General features: G+C 32.0%; 1 protein-coding gene across 10 annotated transcripts in view; it reads right to left on the minus strand.

The window, feature by feature from the left end:
* The window catches only part of TRRAP (transformation/transcription domain associated protein), a 143484-nt gene that overhangs the window by 97932 nt on the left and 25990 nt on the right, over positions 1–19562 (minus strand). For 6 of the 10 annotated variants that reach the window (XM_031941607.1, XM_031941627.1, XM_031941622.1 and 3 more), the window contains exons 20-31: positions 18631–18887; positions 17138–17338; positions 15402–15553; positions 13561–13760; positions 12113–12330; positions 11779–11985; positions 9692–9952; positions 8885–9046; positions 8046–8142; positions 5685–5806; positions 5048–5218; positions 2116–2184 (exon numbers count right to left, since the gene is read on the minus strand). In XM_031941607.1, coding sequence (XP_031797467.1) covers positions 2116–2184; positions 5048–5218; positions 5685–5806; positions 8046–8142; positions 8885–9046; positions 9692–9952; positions 11779–11985; positions 12113–12330; positions 13561–13760; positions 15402–15553; positions 17138–17338; positions 18631–18887 — 2117 coding nt within the window. The remainder of the gene's footprint in view (positions 1–2115; positions 2185–5047; positions 5219–5684; positions 5807–8045; positions 8143–8884; positions 9047–9691; positions 9953–11778; positions 11986–12112; positions 12331–13560; positions 13761–15401; positions 15554–17137; positions 17339–18630; positions 18888–19562) is intronic. The other 4 variants (XM_031941644.1, XM_031941639.1, XM_031941630.1 and 1 more) reach the window with 1 other exon arrangement.

Below are 19562 nucleotides of genomic sequence, written 5' to 3' on the forward strand. Positions count from 1 at the left end.
TGCATGCATTTTGGCAAAAAGAATTGTTTTATTTAGCATTAGCATAAACAGGTTCAAGCATTTAAATAGTTTTCCCACCAAAAGGAGAAACACTTCAGTCATATGAGGGAAAGTAAATTTAGTCCCCATTCACTGGGTATCTATTAGGGTTTACACACTAAGGAGAACCTCAACAGTGACTAATTGATATATATTGAGAAAATGATCACATTTCCCCCAAAATATGACTGTATACAGTAAATGGTCCAATAAAATAATGGATTAGTATGTGTTATCATGTACTAAATTATTATTAAGAAATAAAAAGGAATTGCAATCAATTATTAAAAATTTTTGAAATAGATACAACGGACAAAGTTTAATAACCTCTCCTTCACATTAACAACTAAATAACCAAGAAGATTCAGATAGGTTTTCTATCTTTGTAATTTAAAAAAATATATAACTACAGTTAATTTTTTGATAAAGCAAAAATCTCCCAGTCCTGTATAAGCATAAACAAGCTATATAAACCATTTTATAATCCCAACAATTCCAACAGCTGCATAACACACATAACAAGAAGTCAGTGCTTAGATTCAAATGCAGCATAAACTCTAGATTAGATGAAGAGGGTAGCCTTCTTAAACAAAGGCTAGATAGCTATTAGATTCCAATGAAAAAATAACTCTCATCTTTCAACTTCAGATTCTCTGAATTTTCTAAGTGAGTTGCTAGATCCCCTCTGAAGCTGCCTATGCACTTTGGGTATTACTTATTACTAAATTACTAATAAAAAGTACTTCTTTTGGAGCACTGCTCACCTCTGAATTCAAGTACACTTCCTTGAAAAAAGAGAAAGAAGAATTTACTAAAAGACTGAGGGATTTTGTCCTTTGGGGAAGACTCATTCTGCAAGTTATATAAAACATCTCTCATGGATTTGCCTAAGTGCTTTGCAGAGTACAATGCCTTGCTATTAAGACAAATGGAAAAATTGACTTACAAATTAACTTGCAAGTCAGAGAAATACAGAAGGCATTTTGTTCCTCCATCCACTAGAGCATAAATTTTCTTTAATGTACTTTACTGAGTCCAACATGGGACTTGCTATTTTATTTTGACTATTTTTAATTAATAGCAAATATTCAAAGTAAAATTTCTTCTAAGGTTAAAATGCTGGCTTAATTTTGTTCAAAATTCTTTTAAAAAACAGGAAATTTTATTCACATAAATAAACAATGACACAGAATGGTTGAAACAAAGCACAATAAAGCAAGAAAATTCATAGTTTGGAATGAAATGAAGCATCTAACACTTAGGTACAACATGACAGGAAACTATTTTGATTAGGCTCCTGAATTTCTATACAGAAATCCCTATATAATAGATTGCTGTAAAATCCAATTAGACTTTACAGAAACCTAAAAGAACCACAACCCATACAGGACAATACACATTCACATTATAACCCATCCATAACAGTTAGTGATTACCTGCTAAAAACCAACTTGTTTCAAATCTTAATGTAAGTAAATAATGTTAGATTCTAAGTAGTAGAAAAACATCAAATTATGGGGGAAAAAAACAGTATTAGTGAATCAAACTCAAATACTATGAACAAATCAATAAGAATGAATATAACCCAAAGTATCACTCAACATTCCCCCCACTCCAAAAAATAATTCAGCATAATATCAAACTGAAGAGAGGGAAAAGGGACATATATGTACTGTGAAGCATGTCCATTTTAGAGAATTTGTATATTAATATCAAGGGGAAAATACTTCTCTCATTCTTTTTATTAAATACTAAAATCTTTTAGTAAACTTTACTATATAATGCTAAATATAAACATTTATTGAGCACTTTTATTATCAAAATGAACATAATTTAAACAAGAAAAAAAGCACTAGAATCAAAATTCTGGAGCTACAAGGCTCCTCAGAGCTTGCCTCGTCCAAGTACATCAATGCCAGTCAAATTATTAATATAAGACTAGTTAGTAATTCATTGTCAATTATCTACATAAAATATATTGCACAAAGAAGCTACTACCTAGTATTTTAGCAAAAACAGAGATTAAATGTTAACCAAAGTTACTTCCACCCCCCTCAAAATGAACAAGTCACTTACATTTCCATCACTCCTCTGTCCACCCTTGTGAGTGATAACAACCACTTCCATCCACTTGCGTAGGTGTTGCTATTGTAAATACATTAAAAAAAATTAATTTTAGAATTACTCTTTTATTGAGACCCACAACTGCACACACTGCCTCATGTAACAATTAAGTTACTATCTTTAAATCCTTAAGAGAAATGTATTTTCATCTAAGACATAAATATGTACATATCTAACTTCATGTAATTTAAATCAGGTAAAATATAAAGGACAAAATAAATCAAAAGGCAGAAGGTATGGTTCCCATATTATGAATGTCATGTTTCAAAGATCCATATTGTCAAAGTCTAGTGAGCAACTTCATTTTCCTTAGACAATATCTAAAAAAATTACTCAATGACATCATATTTCAAATCATATTACAAATAGTTCAGATTTGAAAAAAAATTAAGAAAAAATGTAAATTAGTTACTAACATACTACTCCCTCCTCCACAAATAGTTAAACATCTTATCCCTTAAAAAATAATGCTAAAGACTTCTGGCAAAACTATTCCTGCAATAAAAATAACAATAGACCAAATAATGAACAAGATATCCAATCAAAAACTATATTAAGTGTAGAAAACTACACAAAAAGTCAGCTAGAAGTTCATGATAGGGATTGGAAAACTAATAGTAAGCTACCTGAAGCTACCAGAAGGGAAGACCTGACAACTTTCTAATACAGACACACAGGATCCATGAGTTCAGTTCCAACATCGTTAAGCACTGTGTCCTTAAAAGCCAAAGAGAGTCATGCAGATCTAGTTTAACCACAGGAGAAGGAAGTCTGTACAGATGACCATGGTGATCCACACAGGACCAAGCAAAAGCAACTATCCCACCCAAAAGCACAGAAGAAACCAGACTCTCGTCTTGGTATAAGGTTTCTGTGCAAAAACTTAGACAGAAAAGCTAAGTATCAACAAAATATATATCACTTAAAGAATGATAAAGAGATTCAGCAATACCAAAAAATTCAATCTAGAAATTACATAAATAAAAGCAGAGTCTCAAAAGATAAAAAGAATCTTCCTTCCCACAGGAATACCTAAGTAGAGATGAAGGAAGAGATTGTGAAAATGAAATAAAAGTTATGGAGAAAAGAGGTGAAAGAAAAACAATTTATCCAAATAAAGGATTCCTTGAAAATCAGAACAAAGAGAAATCAAAGACTTCTAGGCAGCAAAATTTACTAAAACAAAATCAAAATATCAAAAATACTTGACTTGGTAAACAGATTGAGAAATAATTTAAGAAACATTAGCTTCTCTGAAAATCATGATTTAAAAGAATATAAACCTGAATAACAACAAAATGAAAACACAAGAATTAAGAGAAATCTAGAAAGATAATCTGATCAGAAAAAGAGCTTTATGAAAAAGAGCTAACAATCTAAAAGAGAAAAGAAATGAGTTTCTATTCAAAACTTTAATGTTTTCAAAAGTTATTGAGAGAAATAAGACAGAAAACTAGATTGGTTCTGTTTTGAAGATGAGAAAGAAAAGTAAAATTAAAAAGTGAGTATACTGTATTATTTTATTTCTCACAAATGTGATGTGTACAAAGAGTATGCAATAAACATGAAAGACCAAGGAGAAGTAAGCATCAGATGAACTTTTTTTCTGAATTGGATGAACCTATTGAAAAAGGTTGAATATAGTCACACATATTCAAACACTCACATGTGCAGTTGATGTAGAAATTCATCAGACTCAACAAAGAAATACCAAGGAATACAGAGAAGATGACTTCAGAAAAGGAGGTTAAGAGCAAGAAAGAAACATTTGAAAACAAAGTTCCTAATATCAAAGTGAGGGAGGGGGAATTAAAAGGAAAAAAAAGTAAATAATCACAAACTAAAGTAATGCCTGTCAATTGGGAAATTGTTGAACAAATAATGTTGTAAAAATATAAAAAAATGTTACTACATTGTAGAAAAGGACCCCCCCCCCAAAAAAAAAAGATTTCAGGGAATCCAAGAGTGAAGTGAGCAAAAGCAAAATAATGACAACACGAATTAAGCATTGCAAGATCAATGAGGAATCATGTTATATGCCCCTCCTGACAGGCAATGGAATTCAAGGTACAGAAGACACTGCTGAAATGTGGCCATGTGTGATTTGTTTTGCTTAACTATGCCTATTTGCTATAAGATTTTGGTTTTTTCTCCACTATTTTTAACTGGGCAGATAAAAATGGTATCTCAAAATAAGAAAAAAGGAGGCAAGCCATCGAAACTTTATTTATTAATGCAGAGTAGTACTGAAAGAAGTTCAGAAAGAAACAAGGACAGTCACAAAAGATGAATTTATTTTTTAACAAGACAGCATGAAACCAAAATTGAGTTTCACATACAATGTTCATTTTTATGTGTCAAGTTCAGAATAAAAATAATTTTAAGGAAAATAACGAAGACCTGAATCTTGATCTCAAAAGCAAATCATATGTAATAAATATCTAAAAATGAGATAGCTCAGTTCAAGTCAATACTGAGAAAATCAGATGTTATTGACACCACTCCTGTATGCACATAATGAACAAAAGCATTTAAAACACAACTAATCTAAACTATTCAGCATGTAACCTTTAGGTCAGAGATAGGAAAGCTAGGTTAAACAAACAAGTCATGGAAATAATATACCATTTTACATATGCACATATATGTGTGTGTGTCTATACCTAGACACACTCATCTATAAATGGAACTCGAGCAAAACATCAAGAAGCAGAAAGCTTTGATTTTTCTGGTGAAGTCATTTAAAATGATAAAATAGAAAACTTTAATTCATATGTTTATTCATCAACAATACCAAAATCTCCTAAGATTAATAGAATCTGATTTTTCCCACATCAAATTAAAAAAAATAATTCTAAGATATTTTTAAAAATATTTGACTTACCATCATCTGATCACAAAATTTATCATTAAAGGAATTTGGGAAGAGCCTAGTGACAGAAGTAAGACGATTTACTACATTCAATGTCAAGCTCCGATAATCCCCTAGCATCATCAATAAAGGCCTCATATGTGTGTGGATCTGGTCAACTTCTATTGTAGCACCTTCCAAAAACTTTAAGAAAACAAAACATATAGACATAAGAGAAATAAAAAATACAGGTATTTGAATGACAAATGTGGTTTAAATCATTATAGAAGCTACACTGGATTTAATTTAATAATGTAATACATAATATATAGTAAAAAAATTAATTACTCTATTAAAGAATTTTAGAACTATTTCAGATAAATTGCTTTTACATATTTCCAACTGTAATCTCTTAAAAAATAAGACACCTAAATTTGATTTCAAGAACAGATTATACCATTATACCTAAGAAAACTCTAAAAAATAACTAGATTTTTAATTATGCAGGAGAAAGCAGTGGCTAAAAGTCAATACAACAATTGCAGTAATATTTTTAAGATTAAAAAAGCAAGTAACTTTGCTATATTCAGCGTTCACATTAAAAAAAGCAGAGTTCACCAAGACATATTGGAAGAAGGATTTAAAACAATACTTTTTAAATGTCACTAACCTTTCTCATGCATGCCTCCCCTGCCTCCTGAAGCTCATTATTTGTTGAGTTTAATGCTTTGAAAAGTGCAGCAATGATTTTCTCCCTGGATTGAGGAAGGTAATTGCAGGCAGCAAGAGCATCTTAAGACAGGGAAGAAAAATATGTAATCAGTACAATTTTTATTGTTAACCTATGAAAGTAGGTCAATGATTTTCTTGTCTAAAGGTTCATCCATCATACTAAAATTTTAAATTAGCTAAAACTAATCAATGGCTTCTGCCTTTGACAAACATAGAAATTCATATTTTCCCATTTACTGTATTATCTAGAACAGAGTCCAAGACAACAGTCTCAAGAAACCTCAGGCCAAGGTATCTTTATTCACTTCATCACAATCTGATGCCAGTAGCCAGGTACATCCCCCTAATCCAACAAATAATCACAGAATGAAGTGGCCTACTTAGTAGCTTGGAAACAATCAATAATCCTATATTAAACATCTATGTATGAAATGCTGAGAGAAAAAAAAATGAAATAGTTCTTATTCTTAATACAATTATTTTTGTATTTAATTAATACAAGATTTTTTTCTTGTTAAAAAAAATTACTAAAAGCAGGCACTAGTTACTACAAAGAATGAGAAAAGATCTCATGACGAAGGTTTCCTTTGAAGTGTCTATCTTGAAAGAAATCTAGGATTCCAAGAGGAATAAATGAGGGGAAAGTGCATTCCAGAGAGAGGGAACCAGTCTAGACAAAGGCAGAAAGAGGAGAAAGGGAGTGAAGTGTCAGAAAGAATAGTCTGACTAGACTACAGAGTGAGTGAACAAAAATAAATGCTAGGTATCAAGATAGAAAAAGAAGGTTAAGTAGGGCTTTAAATGCCCAACAAAGTAGTTCACATCTGATTCTAGTAGTAATTAGAAGCACCTGGATAGAGAAAACTGAAGATGATTAGATCTTTGTTTTAGGAACATTACTTTGGTGACTGTTTAAAAGAGGACATGGATAAATGGGGCAGAGAGACCAGTTAAGAGATTACACATATCCAGGGCTGTGTCTGAATTGAATAGAAAGAAGAACAAAACAAATAAGATATTATAAAGGGAGAAAAAATTCCAAGCATGAGGGGATGAGGGTCTGCAACAGATGGTAGCAGTGTGACAGGTAAGAAGGGGGTATATAAAAGGGATGACAACAAGATATGACAAAGACAAGACTGACAAGACTTAGCAACCTGTTAGATATGGGAGGGTCAACAGGGCAAAAGAACATTAACAGTTAAAGATCACACCTAGATTTTGAACATAAGTGACTGGGAGAATAGTGGTGTCCTTAACAGTTACAAGGAAGTTAGGAAGGGGGAGTCAGGGAGGAAGCACACTTAATATAAGGTGAGTATGCCTTTTTGTAGTGGCATGAAACTGGAAACTAAGTGGAGGCCCCTCAGTTGGGGAAGGGCTGCGTAAACTGTGGTACATGAATGTTATGGAATATAATTGTTCTATAAGAAATGACCAGCAGGATGATTTCAAGAAGGCTTGGAGAGACTTATATGAACTGAGCAGAACCAGGAGATCATTATACCTGGCAACAACAAGACTATATAGGATGGTCAATTCTGATGAACATGGCTCTTCAACAATGAGATGATGCAAACCAGTTCCAATTGTTCAGTGATGAAAAGAGCCATCTACACCCAGAGAGACAATTGTGGGAACTGAATGTGGACCACAACATAGCATTTTCACTCTTTTTGTTATTGTTTGCTTGCATTTTCTTTTTCTTTTTTTTTAACTGGTTTGACTTTTCTTGTGGGGCATGATAACTAAATAAATATGTATGCATATATTGGATTTAATGTATATATAGAGAGAGACAGACAGACACACACACACACACAGAGCCAATGGGACATCCAGTTCAAGGTGTCCAATGGAGAGTTAAATTGAGATTAGTGAAGGGAACCTGCAAGTGCAGTAGAGGTTAAGGCTAGATAAGTAGCTATAAGAATCATCAGCACAGAGGTGATAATTGAATCCATGGATTCTAATGAAATCATCAAGCGTTATAGCACAAAAAGAGAAGAAGGACCAGGAAAGAACTATGAGAGAACACGGTTATTAGCAGGTGTAACCCAAATAAATATTTAACAATGGAGACAAAGAAAGAGAATTAGGGAAAAAGTATTTCAAGGAAGAGAGGAACACAATATCAAAGGCTACAGAGAAGTCAAGAAGGACAAGGATTGAGAAAAGGCTATTAGATTTGGCAATTAAGAGATCATTTCAAACTTTAAAATGAGAAATTTCATCAGATGAATAACAAGGCCAAAAAGAGTCATATCACTGAACAACTTGTTTTCTATTTGTTACTTACTTAATGCTGCAATTCGTAAAGGTACAAGTGATGGGAGACTTTTGTAACATGGTAGCTTCATTAAAGCAACATCTTCAGCCTCACACAAATTCAATAGCTGAAAAACAAAGATAAAATTAATTTATATTGGTGAGGCTAAGACTTTTATAATAACCTTGCAAACAACTACATAAACTAGTATTCTGATATTATACTTCAAGAACAATGATAAATCAGTCATCAGTTCAATGAAAAAGCAATTATTTTCAGTAAAATCAAACACAAATTCCAGATATCAAATCAAGATATCAAAATATTACTATGCTTCTTTGTTCTAAGATTAAAGCCTCAACAAGCAGTTTACTCTGACAATGAAGTAAACTTAACCAGAAATATACATCATTTTTGCTCATATCATTCTCCCTTCAAAGGACAGGCCTCTCAATTCCTTCCTGCCTACTTAAATTCATTCATTCTTCTATTATCTCTGACAATTCTGGTGTGTAAACTGACCTAAGTGATTGCAACCTTCTTGAAACTTCTATGGTTTCAATCTTATTCATGTTTTGTATCAGTCTGTGGTTTTTTATGAATGTCTTGTCTCTTCAAGATGATAAGCTCCTTGGTGATATAGTCTATATCTTAAAATACTCTTAAATGCCACAATACGTAGGTATATAAAAAATACTTTTCCAGGTCTGCCACACAATCAGAAACATGGTCCCTTGCCAATATTCAAAGTATCATATCTAGACAAACTCTTTAAACTTAACTACTGCTGTTTACTCCATTACCACACACCAGTTTAAGAAAAAGAAACACAACTTCAAGCACACCATGAAATAGCAAAAGTTCTATACCTCTGTATAGAAAACCTTGTGTTCTACCACATTAAGATCCATTGTAAATAGTCTGGGCTGTAAAGTTGTACAAAATGTATTTCCTTCCATCAGGCCAATCTGGGCATTTGCAGGTTGATGTCTAAGTAAATGTTTTTTAGGTGGAACCATATCTTGAAGGACCTACAAAAAAATGCAAAGGAGAAAGTATAAATAGCAAATTAACACTTTAAAAGAAATAAATTCCTAGGTTTCAAATGATTAAATTTTGAATGAAATGAAAATCTAAAAGTTTTTATTAGAATATATTTTTCACCAAACCTAAAGAATACCAGATGATTAATACTACAAATTCAGCATGTGCCTCCAACATAGTCAATTTACAAATTTTAAACTGTAAATTTTCTCTTTATGCTTCTTCTTTTGATCTTTTTCCCTGCCTATCTATATATGTATTTGAACATCTTTTCTCCCCTTCCTTTAAACTCTTAATTTAAGTAAATATACTTTCCACAGCTTTTTAAAAAAAACATTTCCTTTACTTTATTTTTCTTGTCTTTCCTAGTCTACTTTGAATTCTGGTCTTCCAATCATGGTATTTCTCTTACTTTGAAGCCTCAAATTTACCAACTTATGTCATCCCAGAAATCTTTTCTACTTGGCAGTTACCTAGACTAAGAAATGGAAAGATAGCAATGCTACTAAGAAATTTACATGAAATTATACGATCAAAAATAGTATTTCAAATTACTACATTTCACAATTAAAGAAAAATAACTTAGAAAAATTTTATGCATGTTGTCCTGTTTTCAATGAAAAAAATCTTACCTCTTTATGAGGTTCCATAATCACAGTCACACTTTTTCCAGTAACCTGGGCCAGCACCTGAAGTGAATGCATAGCTTGTTTCCTTACAGTAGAATTTGGAGAGGTGACTTCTCGAACTAAATCATGTGTTACATGATGAAAAGACTTTTCTTGAGCTGATAGAATCTCTTCAGATTTTTCCTCATCTTTCAAAGGAGTTGCACATCTTATCAATAGCTGCTCCAAGGTTGTCTTTGCCATAGCAACTGCTCCATTGGAAACCTAAGAATCCATGAACAAATTTGAATCAGAGATATTTTGACTTAAAAGAGTTAATACAGTCATATCTTACAAAAAAAAAAAAACAAAAAACAACCAATTCTACTAAATACAAAACCAGTTAAAATTTGCTTTTGCACTTATCTATGCAATACCAAAATCTTTGCTATCATTGCTATCATTTGCTAAAAATTGCTATCATTGAGAACCATGCTCCAATACTAATTTGGTGAATAAAACTACTTCACAACTCCAATAACAAAATTCTCTGGAATGGGATCCTGTTATGAGGGGTTCATAAGTCTATATAAATTGTGTGGTTCAGTACAGCATGTGTTTAGAAAATATAATCTCATCATTTTTCTGAGGCTATATTTTCTAAACACTTGTATTCCTGAACTTCATTTGTTTTGTCTACATGCTAGCTTATTAACCACTCTCTTATAATTCAATTTAAATCAAACTTGTAAAACACATGTGCTTTCTATATATGAGACACAATGCTAAGTACTAAATATACAAAAATACACAAAATTAAATACAAAGGGAGGTTTATCAACTAGACAATGGCTGAACAAACTATGGAAAAGAGGAGTATCAACTGTAAGAAACAAGAAGACCAGTTGGGAATCATTATAACAGGTGAGAGACAAGATAAGGGCCAGTCATAATATTGAGTGTGGTAAGGCATACGTGAGATTTAAATAAACAGGCAAAGCTGAGGGTAGAGTTGAGGTTACCAGGAATCAAAGTTTCATGACTTTGTCTAGCAGCAGCTAGCTGCTCCAGAAGAGGAATGCTCAAGGAGAGAGCAAAAGTTACACAAGGTTACAGTTTAGCTTTAGCAGTGCAGGAACTAATCAAGGTATCAAGGAAACAAAAGACTGAAAGTAGAGCAAAGGCCAATATCCAATTTGCTAACTACAAAGGCAAAGTAGTGTATGTGTTGGGGGGGAGGGGAGAAGGGGGAAGGGAAGGAATAAAAGGCTCCGATTAAGGAAAAAGACAAGATAAGAGAGAAGAAAGGGAATGAGAAAGCAAAAGGACAAGAGAGAGAATTTCCAAGACAATGTAGTAGAAGTGGAACAGCTTCAAGTTATAGTAAGGTCTAAGATATGAGGATCCTAATAGGTAGATGACACTGAATGGAAATAAAAATGTGAGGAGCTGAGGAATTAAAAAAAAAAAATGATAATGGCAGTAACTCATGCAAACTCCTTACTTTTACTTTATATTCCCAGTGCTTACTATGTAAGCAGGGTCTTAATAAAGGTTGGTAGATTTGATTTGACAGGACTCTATTCTCATATTCTTATCCATTCCCTTGAGCCCAGTATTATATAAATATTAAGTCTTTACAAATTCTATTAAGTTTAAATCCAGTGGCCTTCACATTCCTTTATTTACTAATAACTACATTCTTATCTACACTGCCTTTTACTTGAAAACTTTGGACCAGGAAACATATAGGTAAGGGTGCTTGGCAAATAAGATGCAAATTTTATCTAAGCACCTATATCTATTCAACTAAAATTTACTAACAACACACAGAGTAAATTTTCTGCTCTTATTTTATTCATAAATGGTCAAGAACACTGTTCTCAAAACAGCATATTCAATTTTGGGAGAAAACAATTGTACTATTGATTTTTTAAAATACCTTGACAATCATATAACAACAACTGTAAAAGCTGCAAAAAGTTGACTATTAAAACTAAAAAAGAAAATCTCTTAATCAAAACAACTGAATTATCTGAATAGTACGCTAACACTATACAGTACTCAGTTACTATATAAAAATCAAAAGCACAAGTTGAAATCATCCATACATTAAATACCTCTCCAGTCAAGTCCATCATCACAAAAAGAAGTGCTTTAAGGAAAGTCTGTTGGTTCTGGAGGACCCAGATGAGAGGCAGTCGTTCCATGAGGAATTTAATAGACACCACACCCCCTAGTTTTGCATACCAAGCTTGTTCATAACAGCAAGCACACAAACGTTCCACAATGTAAGAAAAGAGTGGAAGTTGACAAGCCTAAAAAGGGGAGAAAATATCATAAATAAAAACTCTGTGTGAATTGGCCAAATATAAAATATTTAACGTCTTTACAAATACAGAGACCAGAAGTACAGTAAATTTCACAAATAAACAGTATACTTACTCTTTCTTTTGAGCCCAGGATGATACTTGCTACATCAAATATAACAGCTAGAGCTACCTCCCCTATTTTACAAAGTTCTTTCTCCTCATATGCCATACAAATGGCTATCGCATCAATAAGCACCAAAGGATCCATTCCCTTTGACCCATTTTCTTCACTGTGAAACATGGCTGTACTGGGTTGACTTCCCACCTGGTAGCACTGCAGCAAAAAAGGACCTAAAGTGAGATTGTAAGGAGATGAAGAGATAAATGACGGATTTTTTTTTTTAAATCAAAATGACCAAAAATAAAATCCAATAGAATTTTATGGCTTTTATAATAATAACAGATATGTACATAGCACTTTCCACATTTTTAATGTCACTAGAGTTTCTGAGGGAAAAAAAAAATCCTAGAGACATTTTTAAATTTCACATGAAGAAGTTGAGACATGGCAAAGTTAAGTGATTTTGTTCAGTCACATAGCCATCAAGAATTAAAGAGAGGGATCAGAAATTAAGTCTTGTTAACTACAAGCCCAACATCACTGTATCACACTACTACATCCCTTTAATTCATCTAAGTCATGATCCTGAAAACTGTACAATCTTCAAGTTACAGTCATAAAAATTCAGGATTGGTACAATGAAGTCTAATTCCTTTAAACTGTATAACAAAAATTACATACAAACCACGTGGTATAGTCTTTTAAGTGTTTTTCATTATATAGCATGCCACTCTCATCTCAAATCAAAGCTAAGTTAAATTTTTAATAATAATTCTTAAGTGACCAATAAAAATAGTAGCTATAAAAATTTTAAGAGTCATATTGTAAAAGCAACTAATTTCTATGTTTGAGTCTTTTTTGTCTCACACACACACACACACATGCCACTATCATAAGAGAACATATTCAGTTATGGACACTAACACCTACTACACATGCACTAAAAACACCGAGTATCAAGTGCCTTCAATGTACTCAGCATAGTGCCAAGGCAGTACTAAGAATGGGGTTTTCTGACCAGACCTCTGATTTCTTCAGAATAGACAACTCCTAAGCAAGCATTTCCTCCTCTATCACTTTCTTTGCAATCAAATGGATTAAAAAGTTGCCAGGAGCTTGTTAAACAGTCAATACGTGTCAGAATCAGGAGTGGAATTCATGTTTTCCTTACTCCTAGGCCAGCTCTTTACTGACTCTGCTAGTGTGTCAAACTCAAATAGAAATGGGACCACAAAAAGGTACAAACGGATCCCTACAGATCACATACTAACTTAGAAACCAGAGTACTGTATTTTTATTTATTTTGTTAATAATTATTATCTGATTATCTGATTGTTTAAATATTATTAAAGTGCCAATTATTATATAGCTGCAGATTAAGAATAGTAGCCTAAAACAACTTTCAAAAAAACTCAATAACATTATTTACAGTAAATTCAAGTGTAACATACTGCACTTACCACACTGTTGGGCTACTGCTACCATAGTATAATGACGAATTAAGCTGGCTACAAAAGGTAGAGCGCTAGGTCGAAGATCCTTAATGACAGCAGACATGAATGCTCCAGTCAATGCCTGTTCAAAAGTTTTACGGGCTGGAGTATCTTGTGCTTTGTATCGATGTGAAATAATTACACTGGGTATGGACTTCTCTGTAAAGCTAAAAGACAAAATTATATCTATTATCATAACCCTGGACAATGGTGCTGGTGGTTAAACTGTGACCACTGCAGGTTTCACTTACAACCTGATCTACCTTAATTCTTTTTCAGGTAACGATGACTCAGCTCATTTACTCCACTTTAATTTCAGCAAATCCTGGTCTCAAACAGGATAGATGGTTCAATTTCACCATGAATATTTACTCAATAGTTCAAGAGAGGACAAACATATTTCATATACAAACATATGCAGCCAACAAAATAGAAAGCCACAGTGGCATTTTCAATATTTTATAATTATTTTCTATTTTAAAAGACATTTGTTTTTTAATGTGAGTTCTACGTTATTAAACAAATCAAACTTCAAACATCAGATCATAATGAACTCAATGCTCAAAAAAGAGCCAATATGCACATTTGTTACAAACTAAATTAAAAATTTTTCATACTACAGTAATAAGAAAATCACAACAAAAAAAGCCCTGCCTTATTTTCTGATTATAATACCTGAAATACTCTTTTTATAATGAAAAATTTTCACCATAGTATAAAAAAAAAATCAGTGATTTTAATATAAAAATGACATACATTTTTCTGTGAGGTTTCTTTCCTCTTCCTATTTGGAAATTATACCCATCATTAAGCCCTTTTTCATCCCTTATTCCACCCTACAGGCATAATATAAAAAATTTCTATCAATACTAAAAGTGCCTTCTTAAGCTTCAGTTGTTATATACTGCTACTACAGAAATCGTGTTTCTAATTACTATGAGAAGAAATGCATTATTCAGAAGATAAAAATAAACAATTCTACCACCAGCTAAAAAAAAGTTTCTCCATGATTTTAAGAAAATCAAATAAAACATGATAATGAAATCAAATTATTTGAAAATCAAGAACTATTTCTATTATAAATAAAAGGTATATGTGTGATTTATCAAACAACAACATAGAATGGATCTCATTGTAAAAAATTCTTATCTGTAAAGTGAGTTCTTAGATCTCACACAGAAGGATCCAGTTATCAAAGAAATCATTTTATACCATAATGTACTCTCACCCATAATACAGTTCTATAGTTATGGACCCTGAAGGCATGGTTGAGCAAGGTTCCAACATACCACATCCTTTCATTTTAAAATTTCAAAATGAAAGCAATATATGCTCCAATGTGAGTGCAACAGAATCCCATTGTTCAGGATGCTTCACATAATTATTCCTAGAGTCTATAATTAACATTAATTTGAGAATCGCACTTATAGCTCATATTAAGCTTTTTTTCCAATTAAATAATAAATGACTCCAGCCAGCCATTGTGTAAAAAAATACATAAGCAGAAGACAATTTGTTCATGGCATCATTTACATGTCACCTAAACCTGAAATGTTAGTGTTATCTTTGATTTCTTGTTGTCATACAGATTGACTAATACCTTCATGTGTTAGTAGGTAAAAAAGGTCATTTTGTAAATTGAAGTTTTGCTCATTACGGGATTAGGAAATAACCCCAAGATGTCTTCTTTACCACTAATTTCTAAAGAAAATAGATAGATATATCCATAGACATAGATATGTATAGATGTGTGTGTATATGTGTGTGTATAAATCACTCCACTTGATAACCTGAAATTACAAACATACTTTGGATGTGCAAGAAGCTGATATAAGGCATGTTTATTATCATCCAAATTCATCATGGCCACCAAGAAGCATTTTATTACTTCCCATGCTTGCCTCCGATAGTATGGTTCTGTGTTTGCACTTTTCAAGCAGTCCAAAGCAGTTTCAATTGCCTACAATTTAAAAAACAAAAGGCTTCTGACATATGTACATATGTGTATACATAATATTGAAGATCATTTTACTAAAAGCTTTACAATATCTAAAAGTTTAACAACATTCACCTAGGAGAACCAAGCTCACTTCATAACAATAAAGCAGAATCACATGAAATCTGTAAAAAAAAATTCTAAAGAGAAGGAAAATATATGTGAAAGTATTTTATCATTCAATTGATTATAAAATGAAATTCAATTATTTGTGCCCAAATAGTTAATGAGATTATGCAATTCAAATGTCCTTTGAAGATTGCATTACAAAGAAATGAGTATTTTCCTCTTTGGAAAAAAGAATTTTTCATATACTCATATACTCTCAACCTATCAAAGTTCCAGTGAAAAAAACAAATAAGCTTTTTTCCAACCAGTGAAGCAGAATTTTTCTTATTAAGAAGTAAAAGATGAATTTCTTAAAGTTTTGTTATATTTCCAATTTTTTAAAAAATTGTTTTTCTAACACCTATGAACTATAACATAGATGTTTTTAACCTATTAATTATATCTATAAAAAAGTAAAACAAATAATGTGGAATTCTTTAAACATTTTAACATAAGTTTCAAAATAGATTGATTATTATTTGATCAACAATAATCATTGAATAGTTTAAATTATTATTAAGAGACTAATTTAAAGTTTAATTATAATAAAGGGGGAATTACATCAAAGCACATTGTGAATTTGGGATTTCTGAACATTTTGCTAAATTAGCAATATCAGCAATTTATTAAAGCTATTATTCCTAACTTTGGGAACATATTCCTTATCAATGTTTGAATTTGTAATGTTTATTATTTTAAAGTGTTTTCCGGCACAAATTTATTTTTTTTTTAAATGATTTTTTTAAAACCATTTCAAGAATGAGAATTAGTGACAGATTTTGATAAATATATTCCATAGTGCTGAGAACAACCAACATGATGGGCAAACAAGAAAATAAGGAAGAATTAAGAACATCAACGTGAGAATATACTGTAAGAACCCCTAAATATGATTAAAACAGAAGCATGAACAACATAAGCAAAATTATATAAAAGCACTATAACAATGTAAGTGGAAAGAACAGCAACAAAAAAAAAGCTATGAAATTATAATGACTAAACGACCCCAAAGATCAAATTTCAGAAAGCCTCTCTCTCCTACTTTTTTACAGAGCTGGGAATATCTACATAAAAGCCATGGAAGTGAATATTGTTTATAATAATGTGTAGCAAATATAATTTTTTGACATGTTAATTAGTTTTGCTGAACTTTTTCATTTTTGTTAAATACATATTATAAAGGATAACTTTTTGGAAGGGTTTGAGGGATTGTATAAGAAATAAAAGTGAGTTAAAAACAAGACATTCATAAAATTTTGTTGTTTTTTTTAAAAATTAAACAGTAGTTTGGTAGATTTTTAGCTATAGGCCTCACTTCATCCTTACCTCGTGATGGTTGGCTTCTTAATGTACAGCCATGAAACATTTGAGGTTCTAAAGCTTTTAATTTTAAGAAAACTGAGGAACCTAGTTAAATAACAACAAAACATTCAACTTTACCTTTTCCATTGGAAGTTGAATGGATGCCTTACAATCTGAAAACTCTACTGTGATACTAGGTCCCTGAATTTCTGTTACAACATACTGAAGTTTCTGAGATTCCTTTAACATTTTCCTGTTACTTCCACCAAATTTACCAAGTACTCGGTAGGCCACATGAGAAATGCTATCTGCAGGATTCCTTAAAGTACGCCACAAAGCCTAAAATCAAAGAAACATTTTTAAACACATTAAGTTTTCAAATTTTATCACAATATCATAAATCTTTAAAAATATGTTCCAATCAATCTACTCCACAAAATTTTCCACAAATTTAATAAGGCTTGGGGAAAAAACTGAGAAATAGTCAAAGATCATTGTATTTTTAAAATCAAATTTTTTAAATCAATTTGTTTCCTTCTCAATTACTGGTCTATACTTATGGTCTTAGACTGAATGTATTACTTTTCTCCATAAAGAGGTTCATGGAAGATTCCAAGAGCTCTTACCCTAAAACAACTTAAAACAACTTCCTGCCTTTGGTTATTGATCTAATTAGAAAATATAGATCAATAACCAAAGGCAGGAAGTTGTTTTAATTTTAAATACTAGGAATTTGAAATTTTAGTTAATAAGAAAAGTGAGGAAATGTAATGTCCGGGCTAGCTTTTGGAGGTCCTCTGGATGGGTCTTGGTCTCAGGCAGGATAGACACTACAGGAATGGTCAGGAATAGAGTCCAAAGTCTTTATTGTCCCCTTCACCGTCTGTGTTTGTCACAATCTGACTCAGTCTCAGTCTGTCACAAGGAAATGTCTTCTGAAATATTGCTGTTCATTATTTTTATTGTTATTAACAACAATTCATATTTACATTAACATCAGAGATTACAGAAAAAAACTCTTAAGTCTTGTAATATAGGTGGTATCATAGTTAATTTACTGTTGAAGAAACTGAGACTCAAAAAGTTTAAGTGCCCGAGATCAAAAGGCTTAGTAGGTATCAGGGCCTATATTTAAACTAGATCTCTAACTTCTGATCAATTTCCACAATATCAAGCTGCCTCTTCATTCTTCACTCTCTTCCACTATTCTTCCACCATGGAAAAGTTATTAACTCTATTTTCCACTTCTTCAAATAAGTAATCAGTGTTATTTATATGTGCAAGTCTTCTGGACTTTCTGAAGCTTCAGAGTTAAAATAAAGAGTTGACTTTATAGCTATCCTTTTGGTATTGTAAGAAAAAAAATAGGACAATTTAACCAATTTCCATATGATTTTCAATTGCTGGCCTATATTACAATACATAATATACATGAAAACAATTTGTAAAATATGCATAACATTAAGAATATACCTTATAGCAATATCTTCCAATTCCTTCATGTACCACAGAAATTCAAAAAAGTAAGCTGAAAATCCCAGCTACTCATGACAGAAGCTAATATAATGGTTTGCCAGCATAACTAAAAATTTAAGTTTCAAAATGAAAATAATACAAGAACGTCATGTTACCTGCATTAGTTCAGCCCGCACTGGCTGAATGTGATCATAAAGAAAGTCCGGCTGGAGATTATCTACACATAATTCAAGAGTCCGAAGGCCTTGGCTAACCAATGTTTGAGATCCATTAAGAGCAGATACTAAGGGATCCATTAACATCGGTAGATATGGTAGAAGAGAGCTCAGTCGAACTGGTACAGTAAGACACAGTTCCACAAATAAATCTTTCATGTGTTGCTTGTGAAGGCCACTTTGTAACATATTAAGCCCTAGAAAGAGGGGAAATTTTCAAGGTAAAATTGATCTTAAATATTTGGTGAAAAATAATAGCAAGAATTTATATGGCGCTTCAAGATTTTCAAAACAATTTACAAATGTAGTCTCATATCATCTTCACAACAATCTTGAGTAGTAACATTCTTATTTTATAGATGAGGAAATGAAGGGAGTTGTGATTTGGTCATATAACTTGGAATGTAGATCTGAATTTAATTTGCACTGATTTAAACTTAGGTCTTAATTTCAGATTCAGCACTTTCTACATACTAGGGCAAATAGGTTTCTCTACAATTCATTAACATTCAGCCATAGTTAAGTCCTTAAAATATATAGTGTGAAGAAGTAAGGAATTGATATAAGAAAACTGGGCTCACTAAAACAAAGAGTTTACAATAGTAGTAGAACAACTGAAGACACAAATAAGAGGAGGATCGTTTTAGGCAGTATCTTATCTATCTACTGGATAGGTGGCAGGAGGATTGTTTTAGGCAGTACCTTATCTGTCTACTGGATAGTTGGCCAAGTGGATTTCTCATATATACAGTTAATAAATACTTCCTACATGTTTAGTGTGAAAAATACAGTATTTGAGGCTCTTTTGAAATAAGGTGAGGAGAAACAAAAGAAAGAGGACATAATAAGAAGCTTAAAACAAATTAGGAAAG

Source organism: Sarcophilus harrisii, chromosome 1, assembly GCF_902635505.1.
Source record: "Sarcophilus harrisii chromosome 1, mSarHar1.11, whole genome shotgun sequence".
NCBI lineage: Eukaryota > Metazoa > Chordata > Mammalia > Dasyuromorphia > Dasyuridae > Sarcophilus > Sarcophilus harrisii.